Source organism: Lactuca serriola, chromosome 4 (genome assembly GCF_051521515.1).
Source record: "Lactuca serriola cultivar US96UC23 chromosome 4, Lser_US96UC23_V15, whole genome shotgun sequence".
Lineage (NCBI taxonomy): Eukaryota > Viridiplantae > Streptophyta > Magnoliopsida > Asterales > Asteraceae > Lactuca > Lactuca serriola.
This window is the reverse complement of record NC_136411.1, coordinates 46,767,968-46,795,096: the sequence shown is the minus strand read 5'-3', so window position 1 is coordinate 46,795,096 and position 27,129 is coordinate 46,767,968. Positions and strand designations below refer to the sequence as shown.

Sequence of the window (27,129 nt, the reverse complement as noted above, 5' to 3'; positions counted from 1 at the left end):
TTAGTAGATTTATCCAAGGTGTCGAATATAACTCACATCACATTACATATTTAAACAAATTTAATTTTCTGATTATTTACTAAAACGGTGTCGTCTTGGATATGTATGTTTTACATGCAATGCAAGTGAGCTTCTGTCCCATGATGAAACCATGACATGTTCTTGTAACTGTTAGCTGTGTGATTTATCTTGGATGCAGTTATGTGATTACCTTGGATATGTAGCAGCAGCTTGGAAAAATAACATTGTAGCACAACAAACTATGTGTTTTGTCCCGATTTGGTCATCAATGTTATTTTTTTTGCTCAATAGGTCATTAAATTAACATTTCTCCTTTTAAATAGGTGACATAGATGAAGTTCAACATTTGTAGAGTGTTGTTTGTGAAGCCCTAAATGAGTCATAAGGAAAACTACATTCCTGTTTTTGCGTCTACAGAAAATCAAAGAGGCAAATATTTTAAATGGAAGGATAAGGAAATGTTGGATGAGTATTATTAGGAAAAGCTTTGGTCTTTGAAACAACAACCAGACAACTACACACGTAACACACTTAGAGTAGGTCATACCAGCAAAACCATGATCATTATAGGTAAATTCCGTACATCATTAACAGAAAGGATTTTGAATAAATACACCTTCACAGTTGAGTTTCATTAACGGATAAATCATTTGGGATTCGAAGTTGACATTTCTCCTGCATTTTTATGCTTCTTGAGTTTGATCACCAGAAAACTTCCAAGAAAACCTTAACTTTTATCCTTGGTTTTTGGTAATGGTATTTGGTTTATGGAACGAGAAAGAAGATACATTGTTTATTTTGTATATTTTGGGATTTTAATTACAAGAAAGTTGGCTGGAGAAGCAAAATTGTAGCATGATGAAGCAATTACTGTATTCCTTGACAAAAAAAAAAAAAACCAACTAGAGGAAGAAGTTGTGTAGAAGTTAATCATACGTCCTAACCTTCATCCATTGCATGCTCTCTATACGACACCAATCCTTGGTAAAAGTAATAAAAAAAAAAACTAGAGGTTGTGATTATCGTATTCTTGTAAATAATGTATATGATCTTGTCAACTCTTTTTTGTATATGATCTTCTCCAAAATTTAATGCTTTTTGTGCTATCTATTGTCAACATTTTGATGTCTACTTTCCATTTATTTTGTTTAGTTTAAATAGGTTGCTAATGACTTTCTATTTGCATCAAAATGCCGACAAACAACATGATCATTCCTTTTTTTTTTTTTTTTTTTTTTTTTTTTAAATATATATACAAAATGGAATGAAGTGTATGTATAAAATCTAGGGTATATATGTATGTATGCAAAATGTGCAATGTATGTATGACTATATGGAATATACCGCAAGTATGGAAAGTAAATAAATGTTACAAGTACATTACCATACCAAGTGCATGTTAAGGAAAGTATGTTACACGCTATTACAAGTATACTACCATACAATACAAGAAAGTACATTATTGTTGTCGTTGGTGAACATTACAAGTACATTATCATTACCAAAATTAATGTTATGATCAAAATTTATATTACCATTGAACAAGTTCAATACCATAATAGGAAAGTACATTAGAGGAACATTAACAAAACATAATAATAGATATATGGTAAGGAAATATATGCACCTTTAATAACAAAAACAATTTCCAAAAGTGGTTATTAGAAGTACTAAAATCAATATTAATACAACTCTTACTAACAACACCATCGCAATCCTTTGTTCCAACTGGTTTTGGAAATTATTTTTTCTCTTCAATTTAGACTATTTCATGAACCATATTTTTATCCAATTAAGTTGGAAAATGTGTGGTCAATCCACTTGAAGAAACTGAATCTTTTGTGTTAATCATGAAAATAAACAAAAAATATTAAACATTTAATTTGGGAAGTGATTCGTACACAACAATTTGTGTTTAATAGAGTTGTACAATACAACATTTTAGAGTACAAATTGTTGTGTATGGAGAAATTTTGTTGTGTACGGATCAATTCCCATTTAATTTTAACTCTTAAATGTATCGATTGAACATACATTTTACCTAAAAATAAGGATAACTCATAAATTCGCTTCATGTGTTGTCCATGGTCCATGCCACTGAACATTTCACGACAACATCGTAAAACAATTAATCATTTCACCATCTCAATTAGAGCATGTAAATTTATAAAAGTTTGGTATCGATAGAGTAGAAGATTAAAATGTTGTTTGTGAAAAAAAAAATATGATTTTCACTTTATTGATGACTAAAGTGCCACTTAACTACTTAAACATCACATTGAGCAAAAATTGACATGTCGATCACTTCAATACCAAAAATATCTTGAACACAGACTATTTGTAATCACTTAAGAAGTTTATGACACTATGAATTTAAATTCTACGAAAATAGTTAGGATAAACCAAGAAAAATGAAATAAAATGATCACATTTACAAAATAACCATCTAGGAAACAAGATGTGTACTGAGATCTTAGGATCTTAAGATCATATCCGAACAAAATATCATCTTTTTAATCTTTATTATGTATTCAAGTCATTAGTCTTATAAACCCTAATAAATTCACCATTTTGCTAAAATAAAACCATGCAATGCATAAACCATTTTCGAATCTTAAAACTTTGTGCATTCAACTTGAAACGATTGTGGATCAAATGAAACCTCATAAAGCATCAGAACTCATCCAATTATTGAATTTGGCACAAGAGTAAGCCATGCAGGTTAGTTCCTTTGTGATATCGTGTCTGATGATCTTGTTTATTTTATGCTTAAGATGTTTTTTTTGTAATTGTCGTGGTTTGCATCTTACATATATATGATTACCGTTAAAAAAGCTAAAGTTGATTTCACAACTGATGTCTTAATCAACATGAATTTATAAATGGCAGTGACCCCTTACATGAAAATTTGAGAACATTCATTTTGATAGGATCTTCCTTGACAAGCTGCAACCTTAATATTTGCCTATTTTACAAATAAAAATATAATGGTCATATTGTCAATCTTTCTACTATAAATATTTAGTAAGTAGTAAGAAACTAAATTAACATGCAAACACAAACAAATTTAATATGGAAAAATTCTATATCAAGTCAATTTACATTTTAAGAGATATATCTGTAATAAGATCCTAACAAAAAAAACAAACTTATTAGATACTAGTTTGTAATCCGTATGAACCATGATTACAATATTAATTAAAATTTTATAGTAAAAATTTAAAGTTATTAATCAATTATTTTAAATAAATTATTAATTAAGAGATTTTGTAGTTATATAAAATTATAATCATTGATTTAAATAAATATGTGAAATTATATCACTTCATAATTTGTATTAATTTTATTTTAATGCTATTAATTTAATGTAGATAGAGTGAAAAATTTAAAATTTAAAATTTAAAATTTAAAATTTAAAATGAATAATCAATAGGTTGACAAGTGTAATTATTAATTATGAGATATAATAGAGTGACACATGATAAAAAAAAGAATAAAATATGCATTAATTGATTTGTACACATTTAGTCCTTATAACTTAAAAGGGTAGAGCTAGGTTCATTTGTTTAAACTAAGTATTGTGTTATCGTATGCATAAATGTGGGCCAAACAAAATTAAACAAATAATTAAATAAATAAATAAGGGTAATTTAGTCATTTGATTAATAAATGTGTTATCGTATGCATAAATGTGGGCCAAACAAAATTAAATGTAATATATTTCTCATTTTGTAGACATTTAGTCCTTAATATTTTTGTACACATTTAGTCCTTAATATTTTTTTTTTTGTAAAATAAGTCTTTTTTGTTTTTGTATTCATTCGGTACTTATAAATAATTTCTTTAGGTTTTTCTCACAACATCTTACGTAAATAGCCATATGGTGGTGGGATAGGTTGAGGTGGGTCTGTTATATGTTGTAGTGCGGGTCAGTTGTAAGTCATAGGCACAGATGATCGAGAAGAGTGGTTGGGTTAAGGCGGCATGCCGACAAACCCTAGGTATTCCAGTCCGATGACTGATTAGACCTGTTGCATGTTGGCATTCCAGTCCAATGACTACTTGGGCCAATCTGATGAGTGTGGCGTCGTTATACATGATAATACATTTGTTGTATCACGTATTTTGGGGGAAACTCGCTAAACTTTGTGCTTACCCAGTTGTTTATGTTTTCAGGTTCTATTAATATCGTGGGAAAGCGAAGACATGACAGTACACACTCATCAACAGTATTGAGGATTTCACGTTTCTTATATTACTCTGATTTTTGATAAATGTATTTTGGAATAAATGCTTTTTCTTAATAATTGATTTATAACTAGGGAGTTTTGCCTTATTTAAAAATGAATTTTTTTTTTTGTGAAAATGAGACGTTACACATAAACATCAACAACCCTACATACTTCATCAATGATTGTTCCACGTAAGATGTCATGAGAAAAACCTAAAGAAATCATTCATAAGTACTGAATGAGTATAAAAACAAAAATGATTTATCTTGAAACAAAAAAATATTAAGGACTAAATGTGTACAAAAATATTAAGGACTAAATGTATACAAAATGAGAAATATATTACTCTATTAAGTCATTTTTACCGGCTAACCTGGAGTAACCAGTCATAAGGACTGAATGTGTACAGTTTAACAAGTTGAAGGGGTAAATGTAGACGAAAAAAAAAATTCAGTGACCAAATGTGTACAAATCAAAAAATATATTACCCTTTTAAGTCATTATCCCATAAGATAACACATATTAAAAGAAAAATAAAACTATTGTTTTATTAAAATAGAAAATAGATTTAAAAATAGATTAATTTGTTGGTAAATGGTAACCGTAATCAATTGACTTATTAGGCACTTAAAAATAAATTATTTTGTTGGTAACTTGTAATCGATTCTTTATCATGAAAGAAAATTATAACATAAAAAGTTCCAAAGTTATTTTTAGAATATTCTAAAATAAAAATAAAAATTAATATAATTAAAAACATTATCATCCTTTTCTTTCTTTTCTTTCATATCTTTTGTCAACCTTTTTCTGATGTTCTCCAAACTCGAGCCTTTACGGATCTGTGAAATTACTGGTCGTAACTCGAATTTGATCCAAACTACGAACCAGATCTGCAACGCAGAGACTTCTCCGCCACTGTGATTCTTCGAGATCAGATCTGCTCCCACGCGCCCTTTTGTTGAATTTCCTCTTAAATTAATTCTTCAAATTGTGTTTATTGGTGTATTAACGCCATGAAGAAGAAGCTCGATACGCGTTTCCCTGCTGTAAGTTTTCCTCTTTCAAGGTTTTATGCCATTTCACATAATAAGCATGCGCTTTAGGTGTCTAGTATTTGTAGTATGTGTGGTATTGAAGATGCTATAATCGTAGCTTATTCCTATGGAAGATCTTTACTTCGCTTTGGGATTACTGATGTCATAATCATAATTGTTGTTTTTGACATGTTTTTAACTTCACTTGATATGGATTCACAGCCTTCGCAAGAAAAGAAAATGACCTAGCGCAAAAGGAATATTGTTGTTGGTGTAAATTAACATCAGAAAATCATTTGGTTTCTTTAAGTATTTGCAGGATGTAATCTGATATTTTAGAGTGATTGTATTATATGCTGCAGGCTCGGATCAAAAAGATAATGCAAGCTGATGAAGATGTTGGAAAAATCGCCATGGCTGTTCCAGTTTTAGTTTGTAAGTTTCTAGTATAAGCGTTTACTAGCAAAAGCTTTTGAATTGTTCTTACTTGTTATTCTTTTGTAATATCGTTTATTCAGCAAAAGCTTTGGAGTTGTTTCTGCAAGACCTTTGTGATAGAACATATGATATAACTCTACGCAGAGGTGCAAAAACTGTTAACTCACTGCATTTGTAAGTCCTCCTCCTTCTAACTTCCAACCAAACCATTTCTGAAAATGCATTGATCTTTTTGTTAACTTGTTAAACTTAAAACACATGGATTTGTTGAGTTCAGAAAGCACTGTGTACAAAGCTACAATGTATTTGATTTTCTGAGGGAAGTTGTGAGCAAGGTCCCTGACTATGGCCATTCTGATGCTGCTGCTGGTGGTGCTGTTGGTTCTGGTGATGATCGTACCATGGTAAAGAGGAAGTAAGCTACTTTCATAAATCCATTTTCAGATTATTTATTCAATGCCAAATTGCCAATTGAAATACTAATTACTAAACTGATAAATAATTAAACATTGATTTTTCTTTTCACAGGAAGATTGCTGCTGATGAAACAAATGAAAGTGATGAAGAGTTGAAAAGAAACAGGATGGTAAAAACTAAAACCCTCTCTTTTTTCCATAATTTGTAATTGTATATACCCTTTTTGTATCTATTTATTTAATACTTAATTTGAAATGTTTTACTCATTTTGTTTTAGAATGAAGCAAGGCAAACAGGCAGCAATGGTAGGGGGAGAGGGCGGGGTAGAGGAAGGGGCAGGGGCCGGGGGAGAAGCTTAGCAGATAGAGAGGCTCCCCAAACAGATATTGAACTTGAATCCTGCACGCCATTGATTCCACCAACCACCACCACCACCACTGCCGCTGCCGCCACTGCTGCCACCACTGCGATCAGTGATGGTGGTCGGGACTTTGATTTGAATGCTGGGGTTGATGAGAACATGGAGAAAGCATCTGATGGGTTAGACGGAGGAGCACCACCACCACCACCACCGCCGCCGCCAGAGTCAGTTCCTGGTGGTGGTGATGGTGGCTCAGAGGCGGCTGAAGTTAAAAACGAAGATTATCTTGGGACATCGCTTTCGGAAATGGACAGGATGGTGATTGACACAGGAAATCTTGGACAAATCAACTCAAGGTTGGATGAGGAAGATGAAGATTATGATGAAGAATAATTGGTAAAATACCAAATTTTCCATATGTTCTTTTCTTATAAATATTTACTCTAAATTTTCTGTTTTTTTTTTTTTTTATCCATGTTGGTGTATTGAAAGGGCATTTATCCATTGTTGTATTTTGGATCAGAAGGCCCTTTTACAGTACCCATGTAGGTAGTAGGTAGTAGCTATATATATATATATATATATATATATATATATATATATATATATATATATATATATATATATATATATATATATATATATATATATATATATATCTTGGGAGCAAACTGAAATGTTAAATCAACAACTTTCTGTGTTATTAGTAGATTGATTTATCGAAGATCTTGTGGAATCAGAAAGAAGAAAATAAATACTTTTTGAATATAACTCGCATCACGTTACATATTCAAGCAAATGTAATTTTCAGATTCTTTACTAAAAGTAAAACGGTGTGGTCTTGGATATGTTTTACATGCAATGCAAGTGAGCTCCCATGATGCGTCTTTGTAACTGTTAGCTGTGTGATTTATCTCAAATACAGTCTTGTGAACTGTTTATGCATATCCTTGGCCTTGTACACTCTTGTGGATTGGATTGTTGAGCCATTGAATGTAGTTTAGCAAGAAGTGACACTGCAGGGAATTATCTTGTTTTCATATTTCGGTTTAATGCTTAGTACTAGATGACATTCTAGTTATGATTTTATTTTGGCTATGATTTTATTTTATGGTTTGAATTGACTTTATGAAATTGAAAGACATTTACATATTATATTAGCAATGACTTATATATATATACTCTCTTTCCCCTTCTGATTGGTTGTCTTCGTCCGTGAACCCCACTACGCCACAAGGCACCTACGCGCGCCTGGGGCGGTGTTCACGCGTAGGTGGCCTTGCCACGTAACCCCCACGCGTAGCCACTGCATATCGATACCGTTTAACCTAATAATGACTTATATATATATATATATATATATATATATATATATATATATATATATATATATATATATATATATATATATATATATAACGTATCTTTTTTTGACCGTTTGCATCTTAAACAAAAAAAAATTAATTTTAAATTTAAATAACATCTTTTCTCTCTCTCTCTCTCTCTCTCTCTCTCTCTCTCTATATATATATATATATATATATATATATATATATATATATATATATATATATATATATATATATATATATATATATATGGTAAAAGTGAATATACCCTTATGGGTATATAAGCCTAGGTACCCAAACACACCATAATACGTTGCTTTGTTTGATATATTCTACTCTAATAAATGAAGGTTTTTTTGCCATTTGTCATACTCTCATTCAATTTGTCACATATAATTTTATGGTAATTTTAAATTAATTTTTATTCCACTTGTCATTTTATTGTTTTTCTATTTTATTAAATGTCAAATATTATTTAATCTAATAATAAATGCATATCAATTTCATTAATGGACTTTCCTTTTAATTTCAAAATTACTAAATTAAAGTTTCATTAATTTTCTTTATTTATTTATTTAAATTATTTGTTTAAATTTAAAAGAGAAAAAAACACTTTAATTTTTATAATTTAATTCTCACTTTTCTTATAAATTCAAACTTCTCAAATATTTTGAATTTTATATTTTTTTTTTTAAATAAACTCATGTGATACATGGGTCTCACACCTAGTATATATATATATATATATATATATATATATATATATATATACCCTCTTTAATAAATGAAAGTTTTTTTGCCACATGTCCTCTTCTCCTTTATTTGGATACATGTCATTTTCTAGATTTTTTGAATTTTTATTTTCCACTTGTCATTTTATTATAATTTTCATTTTATTAAATTAAAATTTCACATTTAATATGTAAGGTAATATATATGTAAGGTATTTATTAGAAATGATTTATATATGTAATGTATTCAATGTATTAAAGTCTCATTAATTTAATAATTTAAATTTTTTCTTATTTTTCTTATAAATTCAAACTTCTCAAATTGTTAAAATTTCATATTTAATTTTTTTAAATAAACCCATGTAATACATGTGTCTCACACCTAATTATTATAATATTGTTAAACTTCAACCCTAACTTGATTTGCTTTCAAGATATTCGACATTTCACTATTATCATTCTCTTACATCACATATTTTTGCCGAACACCTACTAGGCTATATATATTTTAGTTGAAAATGGAAATTATGTAAGATGAAGATAAATGTGTAAATTATAAAATCTTGAAAGTAAATCAAGTTAGAAGTTGAATTATAAAAACATTGGACAATTAGAACGTATTATATGATACAAAACGACGTAGTATAATGAGTTTGGGTACCTAAGCTTATATACCCTTAAGGGTATATATATATATATATATATATATATATATATATATATATATATATATATATATAATACACTTTTACCAACACTTTCACACTTACACTTCCAAATCAAAAAAAATACTTGTACTTTCTTTCACTTTTCTTCAAAAAAATGGATCCCAACCAAAATACTCCAGCCACTCCAAACACTCCTAATGATTATCAAGCTTAAATGCAATTGTTGAATTCTTCAATCCAACAACAACCTTTATTCACTAACCTTCTCTACAACCCACAAATCTTCCAACAACAACGACCACAATTCATTCCCCAATTCCAAGGTTTTCAACAACAAGCTTCTCCATAATTCCAAACTCAATCGTCTCAAGTCCCATTATCTCAATCCCAAACCGTGAACCTCGACAACGACGATGTACTTGTCCAAGAAACACCACAATCATCCCGAAGAAGGCAACCAAAAGGAAAATGGAAAAAGAAAGCAACGGCTTGGAACGAAGAAGAGGAAGAAGCTTTAGCAACAACTTGGATTTTCATATCCTGTGATTCGAGAAGAGGCAACACGCAAACTGAAGAAAGTTTTTGGAATCGTGTTTTGGATCACTTTCACACGCTACTTGGAAGGAAAACGGATCGGTCCTACGACGCGGTCAACGGAAAATGGTGTGATCTTTGCGTGATTTGCACAAAGTTTAATGACATATTTGAAAATCTAAAAAATATGCATAAAAGTGCTTCCAACGATTTTCAACATTTTATCAACCGCGTGCAACCAATTCAAAGTGACCAACAACGGTAAACCATTTGGTCACCAAAAAGCATGGGAAGTTTGCCGTCAAGGTCCAAAATGGGTCCTTAATCCGGAGACATCGCATTCAGACTCGACCACCGGCTCCAACAAAAGAGCAAAAACTTCTGAATCGGACACGGGTTTTGGGTTAGACCTCAATGATGACGTCGATGTTGCCAAGGGAGACGGCCCACCTGAAGTCCAACTCTGTCGACCACTGGGAAGGGACAAAGCAAAACGGGCGGCGTCTTCAAGCGGGAAAGCAACCGCAACTAGCGACGACAGGCTTGTGGAATCAATAGATAAAACTTTAAGTTTTCTAGAAAAAAATACGAATCTACGGAGGAAGCTCGTCGCCAAAAAATCGCTCTTACTGATCTTCAAATCATAAACTCGAAACCCCTATCGGATCTCGACCCCGAAAATCTCGTGACATTTATCAAAATCCAACAACGTGTCCGTGCTAAGTATGCGGATTAGGTTCTTATATTTATGTTTTAGTTGTTGTGCTGTTTTTTTAAGTAAATTATGATAAATAAGTAATTTAGGATTTTTTTTGTCATTTAAGTATTTTAGGAAAAATAAGTAATTTAGGATTTTTTTATTGTTGTTTTTTAAATATTGTAGGATTTAAGTTTGTGTGTTTAAAAATTAATGCAATGTTTTTTAATTTAATGTTTTTAATGTGTGTTTTATTTGAATTGTTTTTTAATTTAATTTAATATTATTCAAAAATATAAAAAAGAAAAAAATGATGTGGAGTGGTAATCATTTCTAAGGGTTAGTGCCTTAGTGGGTTGATAGTAGGTTAGTAGTGAAGGTGATGTGTCAGCGGGTTGATAGTAGGTTGGTAGTGAAAGTGATGTAACGCTGACGTGGCTTTACTTTTTGAGTAGATTGGTGTTAACCATACCCATAGCATTAGAGTATTGATTTGATTACTGCATAAACAGTCCCATCACTTTTGTCATTTCACATTATTTCAATTGTTTTTCTGTCTTTTCTAATTTAATCCCTTTCACTTAGATATAAATTACAAAACACACCCTTTTTGTTCTTTCGAATTCCAATAATTTCATTATTATCTATTTCAAATATATAGATGAAAACTTAATCTTAATAATTATACGGTTTGCAATTTCATTATTATTATATAGGCTAGTATTGGTTTATTTTCTTAAAAATATATATAGATCTGGAAAAACTATACAATTAGTCTTATAAATATTTTCAAAATAATATCAATTAAAACGTTAAGGCTCTATATTTTATTTTTAGTATTACTATGTATTCTAACCATTTTCAGTAAATTTATTTTTCATCAAAATGTTAATAATATATTTTATTATTTTCAAAATTCGTATTATTAACGACCGACCAATTTATAACTTTTCTAACCCATTGCTAACAACATTTATTTAAGTAAAATTAAGTAAATTAATCATAATTTAATGTGTATTAAAAAACCTAAAAAATAATAAAAGAATCGCTATTAACTCGTTCTAGCAACATCTATTTTTAACTCATTCTAGCAACATCTATTCAATTTAATAAATTAAAAATGGCAACTGACATATATCATTTCAATTATCGTGTCAAAATGTGTGTCAATCAATCTATCGACAAAATGTAATATTACAATTTTATACCTCCAGTTTACATTGTAGTTTTAGAAAAAACCCTAGATTTTTTTAATTTATATCTTAAACCCACCTTGAAACTTTATTAATTTTGAAAAGTAACAAATAGAAACATATTATTTAATCATAAAAGTTGTATAATTAAAATGATCTCATGAATACATTTACAAGAAGAGTAATAATGAATATTATTAAATATTATTAAATATTAATAAAAAAAAATTAATTTGTTAAATAAGAAATATAAACTATGAAACATTAACAAAAATAGAAGGGATAAAAATGAAAATTTGGTTTCAATTTCTTTCTTTATATAGACAATTGATATTTCTTATTTGTTAAACTGAAAGCGACTTGCAATGTCATTTTGAAAGTAACTTTCATTAAAAGCAAATATACAATATTTGTTATAAATATAGATTTTATTAAATGGCAAGTTGGAAAAAATGGATGGGTGACACATATTATGAGGTATTTGTACTTAACCTTTCTTATTTTTTATTGTATTGTTGTTAAATGTATGTTTTTTCTCTGTGTTATGTTTAGAAAGATGATATTTATCCAATAGAGACAAATGAAGTAGATGAAAATAATAGCTTGAATGTAAGTAACTATTTTTTCGAAGACAGATCGTCATTCGAAACGGATATCCATCCAATGGACACAAATGAAGCAGATGAAAACGAAAGTTTGAATGAAAGTAATTATTTCTTCGATGACACATCACTATTCAAAACGGATAAGGTATAAATTTATTAGTATATTGTTACAGTAATGTTAGCATTGATGCATTTGTTAGCTACTGATAATAATATAATTGTCAGGTTTTCAATTCTCGTCAAGAATTGATGGATTGGATGCAAAATGTGGCAAATACTTTTAGGTTATGTCATCGACATAACAGATCATCACAATCTGCTGGATGGGAACCTGTTTATGCTGCTCGTCTGAATTCCTACAATTCTCCATTTGCAACACACAGTAATTATAACAATTCTACAGTTATAATATCTGATAATTAATAAAATCAAGTTTATGTTTTGTTATTTATAATTATTAAGATCTCTATAAATAAAAAAATTGTTTTTTTTTTAATTTAGCAAATAGTTATATATATATATATATATATATATATATATATATATATATATATATATATATATATATAGGTTCTATGGAAAACAAAAAAACCCTAAAACTCATAAAAATGCATAAAAAATACTTAGAGATCATAAAAAAAATTTGAATCGCAGGTTTTTGTTAAAATTCGCTGAAAAAAAGATCAATTTTTTTTTTGTAAAACAATTTTTTTTTCAAAATTTTTTTCACCGATTTTGTATAAAAAACTGCGCTTTTTTCAAAAAAAATTTCAAAAAAAAGTTTTGTGCTCTCTAAGTATTTTTTTATGCATTTTTATGATTTTTAGGTTTTCCAAAGCGCAGCTTTTTATACAAAATCGGTGAAAAAAATTTGTTTTACAAAAAAAAAATTGATTTTTTTTCAGCGAATTTTAACAAAAACCTGCGATTCAAAATTTTTTTTGTGATCTCTAAGTTTTTTTTATGCATTTTTATGAGTTTTAGGGTTTTTTTGTTTTCCATAGAACCTATATATATATATATATATATATATATATATATATATATATATATATATATATATATATATATATATATATATATATATATATATATATATATATATATAAACTAAAGATTTAGAAAGCATAAGAAAATCAATATAAATATAAGGGTATTTAATATAAATGAAAAAATCACATCATCATCAATTTTAAATAAGTGATTTTGACGAGGGAAAATTAATTTAATATATTAAAAGTGGTTAAATTGCTAACTGTAATATATCAAGTCAATCAATTCGTCGTGTAAATGGAATTGGATTCATGTATTTAGAATGACCCGATTTAATCAGCTTGACATTTTTTAGTCCAATCAATCAGATCAATCTTTATTATTTTATGGAAAGCATAAGTATCAAATTCAACTTCAAAAAGATTCCCGTATGCCATTCTATATCTTATTCAAATTAAAGTAGTGTTCAAGGGATTTGAATTCAAATATTGACTTCCAACATTTGCTTTCGATGTATTAAAATTATACGCAAATTCAAATTTCAACATCCACATATTTAAACAATAAACAGGAATCTTGGAATTTGAATATAAATACAAGTTATTCATAGCACAAAACTTAAGACTTTTAAGTTATAAGGTATTCAAACTTTTTTTTTGGTCATATACTTCAAGGCTAAATGCAAGACTTTTAATAGCATCCTACTTTCATTTTTTCCTATCATAGCACTATACTTTCCATTTTTTTTTTCTTATCAAGGCATTATACTTTTAAAAATCTACCCAATTATAACATTATACCTTTACTTTTTTTTCTTATTATAGCATTAAACTTTCAAAATTTTACCCATCTATAACAGTGAAAAATGCTTTTGTATTTGAAAGATATTTTTATAATTAGATAGAAAATTAGGCTCCAAAAAAATCCAACATCTTTCTATTACCAAACTTCTGAATCAACACAATTTTCATTTTCATATATTTGTACAATACAATTAATATAGTAACACATCCTTTTTATACAAAATCAAGAACCCAAAAAAATGATTTTCACAAAACAAAATATTCCAAAAATCAAAAATCAAAAATAACTAGATTGAACCTGCAAGAGTTCAAGTTGAGCCAACAACTTTGCCACAATTGGTTTCAACTGCAAATCTCCATTTTGTGCAACATCAATCAACACCACTTGAGCAGATTCCCCATACTTAACTCTATACTCTTCAACCCTAAAAACTCTCTCCAAAATCCAAACTGCTTTTTCTTTCGTTTTTAAACTCCCCAATTCCATAACTTTTATAACAGCTTCAATCCCACCCAATTTCTCAATAAACCCACACCCATTTTCCCATATCTCTTCTTGCAAAAGATTCGATAAAGCATCAAGTACATTTTCATCACCTTCCCTTTCATTACCTTTCAAGACTTGTATCAATAAAGGAACACCACCTGCTTTCACTAAACAAAAACTGCTCTTCACAAAACAGTAACCATTATGAACTTCACAGAAGGATTCCACAGATGGAGGAACACATAACCATCTTGACATTTTTGCCCTTCTCAGATTTAAACTGTTTCTTGATAACTGTGCTAGTGAGATTGCAGCTCTGCTTTTGGAAACTATCGACCCTTCTGATAAGAGCTTTATCAGAACTGGGATTACTTTATTTTCAGCTGAGTAAAGTTGTAATTTCACATCAGATGTGATTGTAAATCTAATGAGTATACCCGCGATGTTTTCAAACAAATGGGATGATAAAGTTGTTTGCTTTGAACAAATGGACACAAGAACAGGTAGTAAGTTAGCCTTTTTGAGTATCTCTGTAGCTTTTTTGTCATTAACAGGAAGATTACTCAGGATTCCAGCAGCTGTAGCTTTTTCGGATTCGGATGTTGAAGATGATAGAATGTTTACAATGATTATAAGATGAGTTTCTCCTAATTGTTCTGTAAGTTCATCGGATAATTCCTTAGATAAAGTGTAAATCAAATTGAAGGCACCTGTTCTTGTTTTGGGATTAGTTTGATCAAGAAAAGGTAAAAGAAGTTGAATTGATCCGTTTTCCTTCATTTTTCTTCTGACTTTTGAAGCAGTAGAATGAGATGCAATGCTGTTTAGAGCTTCTAGAAGGTGGTGTTGGATAATGGGACTTGAAAGATTCAAAAGTGAGAACATTTGAAGGGCAATTCCATGGTTGACTAACATGGAGTCTGACTTTGCAATTCTTGCAAGAATGGCTGAAGCTGGTTCGCGAAGTGTCATGAGAACAGATGTTACAGAAAACATGAGTTGAAGTAGTGAAGGGACAATTCCGGAATTTATTAATCTTCGTGTGTTTTCTTTTAATGTGGATAAATTTTGTAAGGCACTTAAAGATGAGAGTTTTGATTCAAGTTTTCCTTCTTTGAACATTTTAACTAAAGGTGGAATTGCACCATCTTCTCCAATTGAAGCCATGGTTTGATCTCTAAGTTCCATTCTTGAAATTGCAGTTGCCATGAGAATTTTACTCATGTCAGATCCTGCAAGAATTTATCAAATTAATCATTTTTATTAATGGGTTTGAAATCTTGGAAATAAATAAGTAAATAACACATCAAGTAAAAGGCTTTGAATCTTTGATGAAGTTACCTTCTGTTAAATACTTAATTAAAGGCTTAAAGTAACCAGCTTCTGCCATATGAAGGGCATTCTGGGTATTGCTCGATAAAGCAGCTAACAATCTTCCTGCATCTTGTGAAGCTGTTTGATCTTCACCATTGAAAATAGCAACTAACATAACTATGCATCCTTGAATTCTTCCAATTCTTCTTCTCACATCAGAAACATCAGAAAGAGATGATAACAAGCTTACTGCTTCTTTCTGTTCTTCCTCTTCACGAGTCAAAGATTTGACCAGTGCTGACAAATACTCTACCTCTGTCATCTTGCTCTGCACGTTATTTGACCGGTAAAACACACAGTTACACACACACATACACACACTAGAAGTGAAAGAAAGAAGATACATACCTTAATACCATCATTTTGTGCAACAAGGGATCTCAGATTTTGAATGATACTCAAGCGATTAAGTGGTTTTGCTGAAGTTAACCTATTGAAAAGAATTGGGACAATTCCTTCAGAATCAATCCATTCATTTGTAGCTTTATGATCCTTTATTAACGTGTCCAAAGCAAAAAGTGCAAGTTTTAGCTGTTCATCATCTCCACACTTGAGGTACAAAACGATATCTTCAACAGTAGAACATGAAACAACTTTTTCCTCTTCAACTATCTCTCCAACAACATTCTCCTCCTCTTCATCATCTTCCTCGTTTTCTTCTGTTTCAACATCATCAAGAAAGTCTGATTTACTATCAGAACTTGCAGCACTGAACTGTGCAACACTCATCATCTCTCTCCTTAAAGTTTCAAGTTTTTCTTTACCAGTCAAAGAAACATCATGACTAGCAAACAGCACAAGGCCTATTGATCTGCCAAGATTTTCTGTGATCTCTTCAATTCGCTTGTTTGGTGAAGATGAATAAAGGGGACTTGCAACCAAAGCCTTAGCCCTTTGTAGCTCTGTTTCAAGAGAGTCAACAGCTTTTCTAATGGGAGATGTCTCCATGATCTTGTTTTCTTTAAATTCATTGAGAATTACACCTAATTTACGTGTAGAGTGAGAGAGTTCTGACAGAGTTTCGGAATCTTTTGTTACACTGCTACTTGCCTCATCAGCGTCGGGAACAATAACAGAGAGGCTTTTACCCTCCATTTGAAGAACCCAGCAGACGAAAAGCAATCACAAGTAAAGAAAGCTTACACACACAAAGTGAAGAGAAGACCTGGGATAAGAGATGACAGTATCGGAATTATCCAATATTTGAATCAAGAAAGTGTTCCATTTCTTTTAGACAATTCGGCGAACAGTTGGTGAGCAACGAACCATGATTGTTGGAACCCAAAAAATTCTTGAATTGTTGGTGTTTTGTCGGGTCTCCCAAACGTGAAATACAAAGTTTGGTTGTTTGACAGATGATTGAAGGAAGGAAAAAGGAGATGCGTGGAGGTTGACTTCGTCTTCGGGGTTCATTTTCCAACTAGTTACGTTGAAGATGAAAGAAAAAGCTATAACCATAAAGAAAGAATGAGTAGAAACTTCCAAATGACGTGACCTGAGGGCTGAGGGAAAGACAAATGAGAAAAAACAAAACCTTCAAACTGGCGTATGAAAATGGAGGGGACGGCGGCTGATGCCGATGGCCGGGAGTATTTAAATCGTGCTGGGGTTGGTAACAACTAACAATGGATTGGACTCAACACCATTACCATTGTTGGTACTTGTGAACTTGCAATCATCGCCTGTTTGATTTTATAGGATGCTTCCAATAGGCAATAGCTTATAAAAAATATAATACTTTTTAGTATGAAAGATGGATCTAATTTTTGGTTTTGTCTTTTCACTCGATTTCATCCGGTAAAAAAGGTTCTTTTTTTTTTTTTTTTTTTAAAATAATCAAACTGTTGTATATATATATTTTTTGAGAAATTAAATTATCTTCTATTTTTTTTTTCTATTTTTTATGCTTACAAATATTCCTACCTATTAATATTTTGACATGTGTCATCATTCCATCATTCAGTTTAATTTAATTTGATATATTCCTAATATAATCTTAATGAGATAGTTAAAAAAATATGGAAAGATGACACTTGTAATAATGTTAGTGGGTAGGAAATTTGTAGACATAAATGGTAAGAAGCAATTTAATTTTCTCTTTTTTTTAAGAGTATTGCAATGGTTCAACTATGTTACTTGGCTTAATATTGCATCTAGTAAGAATGAATTACTTGATAATGATATATGTCTTGAGGGAGTGGTGCATAGTTATGATCATACTTTCTTTTGGAAAGATAAATAAAGAGGAAAGTTACACTTAAGGAGTTCTTCCCTAAAATTTATATCCTAGTATGATTGGAAAAGATTGCGATTCTTGTATTGATAGCTTTTCCTAATGCAATTGGGTTCCTTCAAAAGTTTCTTGCTTGTCATGGAGGCTTTTCAAAAATCGAATTTCTCTTGCATCGAATCTTACTATGAAAGGTTTGTATGCCTTCTCTAGTTTATGTTCCTTCGACAATTTGGAGGAGAACATTGATCATGTGTTCTTCAATAACTCGTTTGCTCGTGAGATTTGGAATTGACTTGTTTCGTGGAGTGGTGCCTTTCCGGCTTGTTTCGAGTCGTTTGAGGTAGCTAAAGAGGTTGCTTAAAGAGGTTTGTGGGAATAAACAATTATTGAAGCTCATGTTAGCTTTTATTTTTACCATGTTATGGAGCGTTTGGAATGCAAAAATGCAGTTATTTTCATAAATTCAAAGTGCACTCCACAAAAAGTTACGGATGACATTCAAGTCTTGGTGTTTAACTAGATGAAATATAGAGCTAAAAGACATAGTTTAGTGTTGTGTTTTTCTCTTCGTTTGGCTTGTAATATGTGATTTTGTTTAACATCTTGCTAGTCTGTTTTTTATAAAATTTTCTTGCCTTTCCCCAAAAAAAAAACTATCGAAAATGTTCTATAAACTCATTTATTTAATTAATCATTTTTAAACATACATTATTCCAATAGCATTTTTAAATAAAAATAACTAATATATCTTCATCTATCAAAAATGTTCTATAAACTTACTTATTAATTAGTCGTTTTTAAACATACATTATATAAAAAATTGTCACTTTGGTCCAAAAAAGTTTGGACTAGCACCAGTGATCCAAAAGTTTGATTTTGGTGTGACTTTGGTTCAAAATTTTAAACTTCTTATAAAGACAAATTTACCCTTGGTGTTTTCCAATCCCCCCCCCCCCCTTTTTTTTTAATTACTCTATCAATTTTCTAAATAATTTTTTTTAAAAAGACAAAAAAATACCCTACCACTACCCCATAATTTATACCCTCTCTCACTTGATCTCTTTACTTCACCGGAGCAAGTCACCGGAGACTTGGGAACACCCCCAAAGCAGTTATCGGACCACCATTGGAACGCTAGCAAACCACCATCAGACCACCACCACCATCACATATCAACACCCCCACGAGCCAAGAACAAGAGAATATGAAAAAAATCTGATGAATTCAAGCCTAATTTTTCGGACCACCACCAACATCACCTGCCACCAGTTCAACACCACCACCAACATTAATTTTCCGGCAACAACCGTCATTACCACCACCTCATGAATGCTTCTAAAATCCCGCCATCACCGATCAGAACACATTTGATTTGAATGTTGCTAGTGCCACACATTTTGCTGCCTCCTTTTAACATCACCACCACTGCCTTTCTACCACCAACACATGTCAAAATACTACCACCACAGTTCAAACCCCATGAACACTCCGCTTAGGGTTTTCATCTTCAACCCCCATTTTCTCCGCTACCACCAACCTTTGATCAGGAAGACAAATCGATATTTAAAGAGCTAGGATTTTGTGTATTTGGTCATCTGCAAACAACAAAGACTCTAACTCTGAAACCACCATCTGAAACCGTCGTTCCTGCGACAAAGACGTTGAGCTATGACCAACAGAAACCTCATCGATCACGTTACATCTTCGGAGTTCCTTGTTGGTTTCAAGATCTGGAAGGGAATAATCACCAAAAAAAAACCTATCAGCTGTGACAACCCGATATTTCGAATCAATGTAATGACCTAAAAAGTCAAGAATTGTAATCTCTTTTGATGTAATGAAATTAGCGTCAAAAATAGAATGTTCAAAAATTTCTATTAGGTTGACTAAAATTATAGTTATCGTGTCAAGGTTTTCAGAAATATAGAGAACACTAAAATCTAAGTTATAACGAAGAAGTTATGACCAATCAAAAATTTGTGCCAACACCGGTAAAACACTAACAAACGTAAAAAGAGAAATTTCAATAAAATACTTTTAGCCTTGGGTATCTAAACGAAAGTCGTAGATTGTACTAGCCTGTGAACGTGCATAAAAAGAACGTCAAAATCCGACTTCGTATGAGGAAGTTATGATTTTTCTAAGTTTCGTGACAACGGTAGTTAGCTAAAAACTCGAAGTAGAGATCGAGGGATTTTTGGCCGAAACAACCTAAATGAGAATCGAAGATCTCAACAACAGTAGCGCAACGATAAAAAGTCTGACGATAACGGACACCGGATGAAGAAGTTATGGATTTTTTACGGACTTTTTGATGGGTTTTGGTCCTAAGAACATCCTATGTGGTCATACAAACCCTAATGCTTGGATCTAGGTTTCTCTATTGTACATGCAAGTTATCCAAGACTATAAACCCTAATTCTAGCATACAAGTAATCATATTAACATGAGAATAGGTTTAAGATGTTACCTTGATTGTTATGTAGCAATAACAATCCTAAATCTCCTTGTATTGACTTTAGACAGCTTGGCGTCACAAATTTCACTCCTCTAATGGTTCACAAACACCATAAGCAAGAGGATGAAGAGGAGAGAGGATGGAGGCTGCCCAAAAACGTGTGAAACCCTAGAACCAAGCTTAGCCACGTTTTTGGTCCTTAAGGGGTCTATTTATAGTGAGGCTATTAGGGTTATCTAACAAGAAAACCCTAATTTGGATGCTTAAGCCCTAAGCAACCCATAGACTCCTTTAATTAAGGCCTTGGACGATTTCCTTATGGGTTTCCCCATAGAATTTGTCCACTCCTTAATTTAAGACAATCCATAGCCCAAATTGCAATTATCTTATAATTACAATTTTAGTCCCTTAAGTTTAATTAATCTCTTTTAGTCACAAAACTAATTACTAATTAATTCTTGACTAATATTAATTAAACAATATGATTTCTCCTTTAATATATTATTCTCATAACATATTAATAAATCATATTTAATCCTTTCTCTCCAAAATTCATCCTATCAAGTTGCTTTGGTGAAGGCAACCCAAAAGGACCATGCACCATCGGGTCAAGTACATACCAAAATAGTTATGGACTTAGACACTAATCCAACAGTCTCCCACTTGGATAAGTCTAATAACTATTATGCGTATGACTTCAGATCCTGATCTGCAATCGTAGCTTTCCAAAGCCGTTGTCAACTCTGATCTTATCAAATACGCGTGTCCTTATATAAGGGATCATATATTCCTCCATTCTAGATATCGTATGAGACACGATTTCCAATCATTCTCTTTGTACTATTTCTCGATTCCCGATTTATGACGACTGACTAATTGAACAAATCAAATTAGCCCTAGCCCGGCCGAGCATTTACGTTTGTCATCACTAAATCATCGAGGGGCCCAAAGATATCGCTTTTATCCTACTTTGGATAAAAGGAACGGATAAACTTTGATACAATGTTTGCTTGTACTCACTCACCGAATCACACACAACAATATGTTTTATAACACCAAGTTACTAGTGTGTTTGCATATTATCAATGTGAAACCGATTCGCAAGATACAACTCACACATCTTGGTTTCAAGAATATAAGATGTTATCGTCTCACCAATCACTCGTGACACAATCCATGGAATGATCTAAGTGAGCGTGGGTCTAATCCAATGTTCAAATCATATTCGTAAGCACTCATGAACGTTGCAGCAAACATTTGCTTATGTCTAATGCTCTTTAGACAATCCACACACAAATTCACGACAGTCTTCATTCATATCTACTTCCAATCATATGAATGACTGTGGCCCGTTTAAATAATTTGACTATTCTTAACCAATTAAATTATTCTGGAAGTCAAAACATGCAAAGTGAAACACAAGAATAACACTAATCCCATATGGCCTCAAACCTTTGAGTATAAATAAAACACCTTTTATTTATCACCATATCGATTACTCATTATTTGTCGTTTCGGGTAATCAACTTCTTACTTGAATTATTACACTTGTCCCATGCTCTTAGCATGCACACAATGTTTACCTATGGTTCTTACTTTGTGAAATAGACCAAATTGAGCACATTTCCTATCATTCTCATTTCACAACTCCAAATCCTTTTTCATAAGTGAAAGAATATCAAATTCTTGCTACTTATAGAATATGCTAGATTCTAACATTCTATGCAACGATCCTTTCGTAATGTCACTGCACCAAAGTCACAAAGACTATTGCCAATGATATTACAAATTCCTCTATCGGAGATTGTTACAAGACAATTCCATATACGTGATGTATCTCACTCAAAGTACATTCTTTGAACATCCTTTTGCATAAAAGTTTCTAATCTAGTCATAGATTTTCAATATTCAATTCCCAATATGGAAACGTTTCTATATTTTCCATATGACAACTCATTCTTAATAATGTCGATATGGTCCATCCAATATGGAAACATTTCCATATTTTCCTATACTATACTTCCAACTACTCACAAGCAACCAATCCTCGTCAAACTTTGGATTGTCCTTTGATAGTTGTTTAATTATTTTAGTCAAAACCGATTCTAGTCCTTTTTCCCTCTAAATGCGCTAGACATTTGGAAAATTCTAGAATGGTCAAATATTATAGCCTATGCAATCAATCCTATACCCGAAGCGTATGGGACACAATGAAAAATGTCTTACATAAAGATTTGATACTTTATCAATCTTCCACCATAATATTTTATTTGCTATGTTCTCAAAAATTCGAATTGTGAAGAGGAATGCCGTAATCATAATCGAAATTTTAAGAACACACTATGTTTCTTTGACTAAGTTATTAACATTCCACAACCTAAGCCTTTAGATTTGAAATGAAGCATAATATTCTCTCCCTTAATTATAGCAAAACAACTATTCCATCCTTACAACTTTGCAAGGTATAACTCTTGTTTTCTATAATTAATATTGCCAACTTGCAATACTTTCCATAATAATCATACAATCATAACTTTTATGCTCCCACTATCATGATGATTACTATAAAACATAACACTTATGCTCCCACTAGCTTCGACATGTATTCATAAACATCTTAACTTTCAGAAAAACAATACCTATTGAATTTCTTAAGTCCATGTGTCTAATACTTAATGCTTTGATAATCTTTTATCAAGGCTTCTTGAACTTATACACCTTTGCCTTAGATAGTTCATATGTGTGTCTAAACACTTAATACTAATTGCCAAACCTCACAATTCAAATCATGGAAAGGGATACCGTAACCATAATCGAATTCGAGAATGCAATTTTACAATCACTATCTTCTTAAAATCTTTCTTAGTGAAAGCATTTCCTCACAATCATTTTCATGAAGGAGGGAATCTTATGACACTTAGATTTTAATGGTGTACGTGTTCCTATCCATGTGAATTTGTCAAAACCAAGGTTTACGACAAATTCAAACTCATATGGATCGAACTTTCTTAATCTTGATTTCTTGCCCTATGGTAGCACAGATGCCCACCATGTCTTCCAAGTAGTGAAGCAGCTCACCATTTCCTATCAATGTACCTTTCATTAATTAAGGTCCTTGCCTTTTATACATTCAAATGAGAACTCATAGGACTCACATGCATAATTAACTCAATTGGAACAGCGTAGAAACATTATAATGTCAACACGATAGGTTGTAAACCTCAACTCGTGTGCTAGCGATGATTGATAAGGTTTATTTGATTTGTTCTTGAAACCTTTCAAGACCATTAAGACTCCCACTGACTTCTTGACATATAAGATTCTCTTGTCAAAACATTTCTTGACAAACAAATATTCAAGAGTTAGTGTAGCTTTTATCAAAACTCTTCATAAATTGGTCCTAGTTGGTCTTTGTCTTATCCAAGACATCACAACTTTCCACATTTGACGAATGTTATAAACCTGCTTAATACTTTTCACTCAATGTCACAATCTTAACTTTAAGACTTGTTTTGGAACGAAGTATGATTGACTTCTTGATTTAACAATTTCTTCAATCCTTGATTCCTCTTCTTAAACATACAATTGTACTAAGACTCACTTAGAGGATCAATTGAGATATGGTTCTTAATCATTAAGACCTATCATAAAGCATAAAAGCTACTCTCCTTTCTTCTTAGAATGGAGAAACTTTTATCTTTCTGCCTACTTGATTCTTCTTATTCGTTCTGCTATTGATTTAAACATTTTCAATCAATTCAGAATTACACTTAATCTTGTAAGTATAATCATATTTACTAAACCTTTAGTAAATCATGACGAATATTTTTGTTATTCTTATGGTGGACTTGATCAACACGCAACTTTGTGTACTCGATCTCCTAGTCCTTCACTTGACACTTTGTCAATGAATTAGTCTAATTTCCAAATATGAAATTTCTCATTCATCGTGCAACCAAGTTGCATGATTCCAAGTTTCTGTCCAATTGAAACTTGGGTGATGAGAAACTTTCCTTATTTGGTAAATTCTTCGACATTTCCACAAATAACATAATAAGAACCAAATCCATTATTGCTAATAATAGAAACATTCAAACATCAATTTTCATATACGCCATTGCAAGGATAAATAAATAATATAAAATCAAAATTTATTTTATTGCGGAAAAATTTGTCCTTACAATGCAATTCATTGAAAAACTTATGCTAATACATCTTTCTTAGCAATCTAATTCTAACTCTAAGTAGTAGCTCAAGAATCTAATTTTCGAGAAATGCGATCGAAATCCATTCCTTCACGGTTAGATTATGCTCACTTCTTCCCTTAAGCTTCCTTTCTTTTCTTTGATCCTACAAAACATCAATTGTAATCTTATCACATTATGTATTAAGAATCTAGAATAGAAGCTTAAAAGAGTTAGCTAATGGATTTTACCTATATTAGAGCCATACGTTTCGACTCTCCCATCTCTTAGATCTCTTAGGTAAATGGGGCAGCTTCGTCTCCAATGCCCTTTCTCTTGGCAATAAAAGCAAATTGACTCTTTTGGAACATGACATGGAACTAATTCAGACATTGCCTTTCTCTTATGATCAAACTTTCCGATCATAACATGTCTTTCGTTGCCATTGTCCATATCCATAGAGGTCTTGAAGGCAGATTCACCAATCAACTTTGCTTTTCTATTGCGCCAAAACATTTTTGATTCAGCACCAATAAGCATATAGGTGAGATCTATAAGGGTCATGTCGCGGTTTATCATATAGTACTCTCTTACGAACTCACTATATGAGTTAGGAAGTGACTGAAGAACCCAATCAACAGCCATTTCCTCACAGACAACGGATCCCAACATTCTTAACCTATCAATGTGTGACGTCATCCCTAGGACGTGTGCACACACCGGCTTTCCTTCTTTATGTTTACTTGCCAAAAAGGGCTTGAGTGATCTTGAACTTTTCAAGCCTTTGAACTTGTGGGTTAGGGAGAATAATTGGAGGAGGTGGAGGAAGTGAAGCATGATTTCTTGTTCCTCGATCGAATCGTGGAATATCATCTTCATGTGAAAAGCTTGTTCCACGGGATTTGGGAAGACCATAGTTGTCAAACTTTGACATCTACAAAACGGGAGAAAACGAATTCAAGTTAGTTGATAGATTGAGTCCTCAGTAAATCACCCAAATGAGATACTAAGGCTAGGACCCAACACAATGTTCTACAACTCGGGAGAGGGATGCCGTAACTCAAATTGCAGAACATTTGAAGGTAAGTGAATGATGATTCACTAATTTCCACCATGAAAAACGAAAAAGAAATTTTAAGTTTTAAATATATGAAAACTCCTAGATCCTTTGAGATTCATTGAACTTTCAATGGCATGTTTAAATCTCGATATGCCCCTCTTGTTTGTGACTGGGATGCCGAGGATCACAAAGCAGGTGTGAATAACCATGCAAACTTACATGGTGCCCTCACATGTTACAGTCACCTATTTGATGTGCCGGTAAACCACACACGCTCCACCGAACTATGACAAACATTGAGTCACCCTTTGCTACCTTTTCTTAGAACCATTTAGTGTGCCGGTAAACCACACACGCTCCACTAACGTCTTTGCAAGGGCACAAAGTGTAATTTCATGGAATTGCATCAATTCACTTTTGCCTAAGTAACTAAGATTGGGAATTTTATGAAAACATTTAGTTACTTTAATAATTCATTATACTTATAATGGAGGGTTTCTTCCTATCCTACCCGTTCGGCTAACGACCCTCCACTAGTCAAGAGTGCGGTGGGTAAGAGTGGATACCCATTCAATCGCCATTTTATAGGCAATTTCCTTAAACACCCCTTATAGACCAACTTCGTGAATAAGGCCTACTAACGGTAAGACTGACTTTTACTCATACATATATATAATGTTAGACTTTTAATGTTATATATATAGTATAGGGTGTATTTTACACTTTTAAAATACTAGGTGGTTTAATTTAACAATTATACTTTTAATTCAATTAAATTGTTAACCTAAACTTTTATGGATTTATTAAACCTCTTTTAATTATACACCTTAATTAATTAATAAAACCATAAGGGAGTGATTTGAACTTTTCAAAACATTACTTGGGTTTTAGAATTTAACATTCCTAATTAAACTTTTAATCAACTTTTAAATTCCAAAACTTGAGGGAAAGTTTTGAAACATTTCAAAACATTAGGGTTTAGAATTTAAATATACATCAAAATTAATCTATTAATTCAAAATTTAAATTCCAAAACTTGAGGGCAAGTTTTGAAACCTTTTTCAAAACATTAGGGTTTCAACTATTTAAATTTCAAAACAACAAAACTTTTGGGTTCAAATTTAAACTATAAAACCTAAAAGGGAAAATATGTAACTTTTCATAACAACAAGGATCAAATAACAAATAATCTAAATTAACATAATTATCCATATTTGATTAATTTAAATGATTTCTTGCAAAACAATTTACCAATTT

General features: G+C 31.5%; 2 protein-coding genes across 5 annotated transcripts; one reads left to right on the top strand and one right to left on the bottom strand.

The window, feature by feature from the left end:
* Positions 1 to 5,032: 5,032 nt before the first annotated feature.
* Positions 5,033 to 7,448, top strand: LOC145101485 (uncharacterized). 4 transcript variants are annotated; one of them, XM_079038694.1, is made up of 7 exons: positions 5,033 to 5,299; positions 5,650 to 5,722; positions 5,806 to 5,899; positions 6,003 to 6,140; positions 6,254 to 6,311; positions 6,420 to 6,899; positions 7,315 to 7,448. In XM_079038694.1, exons 1-6 carry the CDS (start codon positions 5,267 to 5,269, stop codon positions 6,894 to 6,896), a joined length of 873 nt encoding a protein of 290 aa, XP_078894820.1. In that variant the 5' UTR covers positions 5,033 to 5,266; the 3' UTR covers positions 6,897 to 6,899; positions 7,315 to 7,448. The 4 variants fall into 4 exon arrangements, with proteins under 4 accessions (XP_078894820.1, XP_078894819.1, XP_078894818.1 ...); XM_079038693.1 differs by having other exon boundaries at positions 7,214 to 7,448; XM_079038692.1 differs by having other exon boundaries at positions 7,211 to 7,448.
* Positions 7,449 to 14,221: 6,773 nt separating this feature from the next.
* On the bottom strand, positions 14,222 to 17,612 carry LOC145101484 (U-box domain-containing protein 44-like). The gene is made up of 4 exons (XM_079038690.1): positions 17,472 to 17,612; positions 16,286 to 17,385; positions 15,905 to 16,205; positions 14,222 to 15,795 (listed from the first exon to the last, which is right to left on the bottom strand). Exons 2-4 carry the CDS (start codon positions 17,030 to 17,032, stop codon positions 14,354 to 14,356), a joined length of 2,490 nt encoding a protein of 829 aa, XP_078894816.1. The 5' UTR covers positions 17,033 to 17,385; positions 17,472 to 17,612; the 3' UTR covers positions 14,222 to 14,353.
* Between the last annotated feature and the right edge of the window lie 9,517 nt (positions 17,613 to 27,129).

Excerpts from the sequence above, each read along its gene's own strand:
- LOC145101484 (XM_079038690.1), bottom strand. The coding sequence starts at position 17,032 with ATGGAGGGTAAAAGCCTCTCTGTTATTGTTCCCGACGCTGATGAGGCA. Across the intron at positions 16,206-16,285 it reads CACAAAATGATGGTATTAAG|AGCAAGATGACAGAGGTAGA; the intron begins GTATGTATCTTC and ends AATAACGTGCAG. Across the intron at positions 15,796-15,904 it reads AATTAAGTATTTAACAGAAG|GATCTGACATGAGTAAAATT; the intron begins GTAACTTCATCA and ends AAATTCTTGCAG.
- LOC145101485 (XM_079038694.1), top strand. The coding sequence starts at position 5,267 with ATGAAGAAGAAGCTCGATACGCGTTTCCCTGCT. Across the intron at positions 5,723-5,805 it reads GGCTGTTCCAGTTTTAGTTT|CAAAAGCTTTGGAGTTGTTT; the intron begins GTAAGTTTCTAG and ends TCGTTTATTCAG. Across the intron at positions 6,312-6,419 it reads AGTTGAAAAGAAACAGGATG|AATGAAGCAAGGCAAACAGG; the intron begins GTAAAAACTAAA and ends ATTTTGTTTTAG.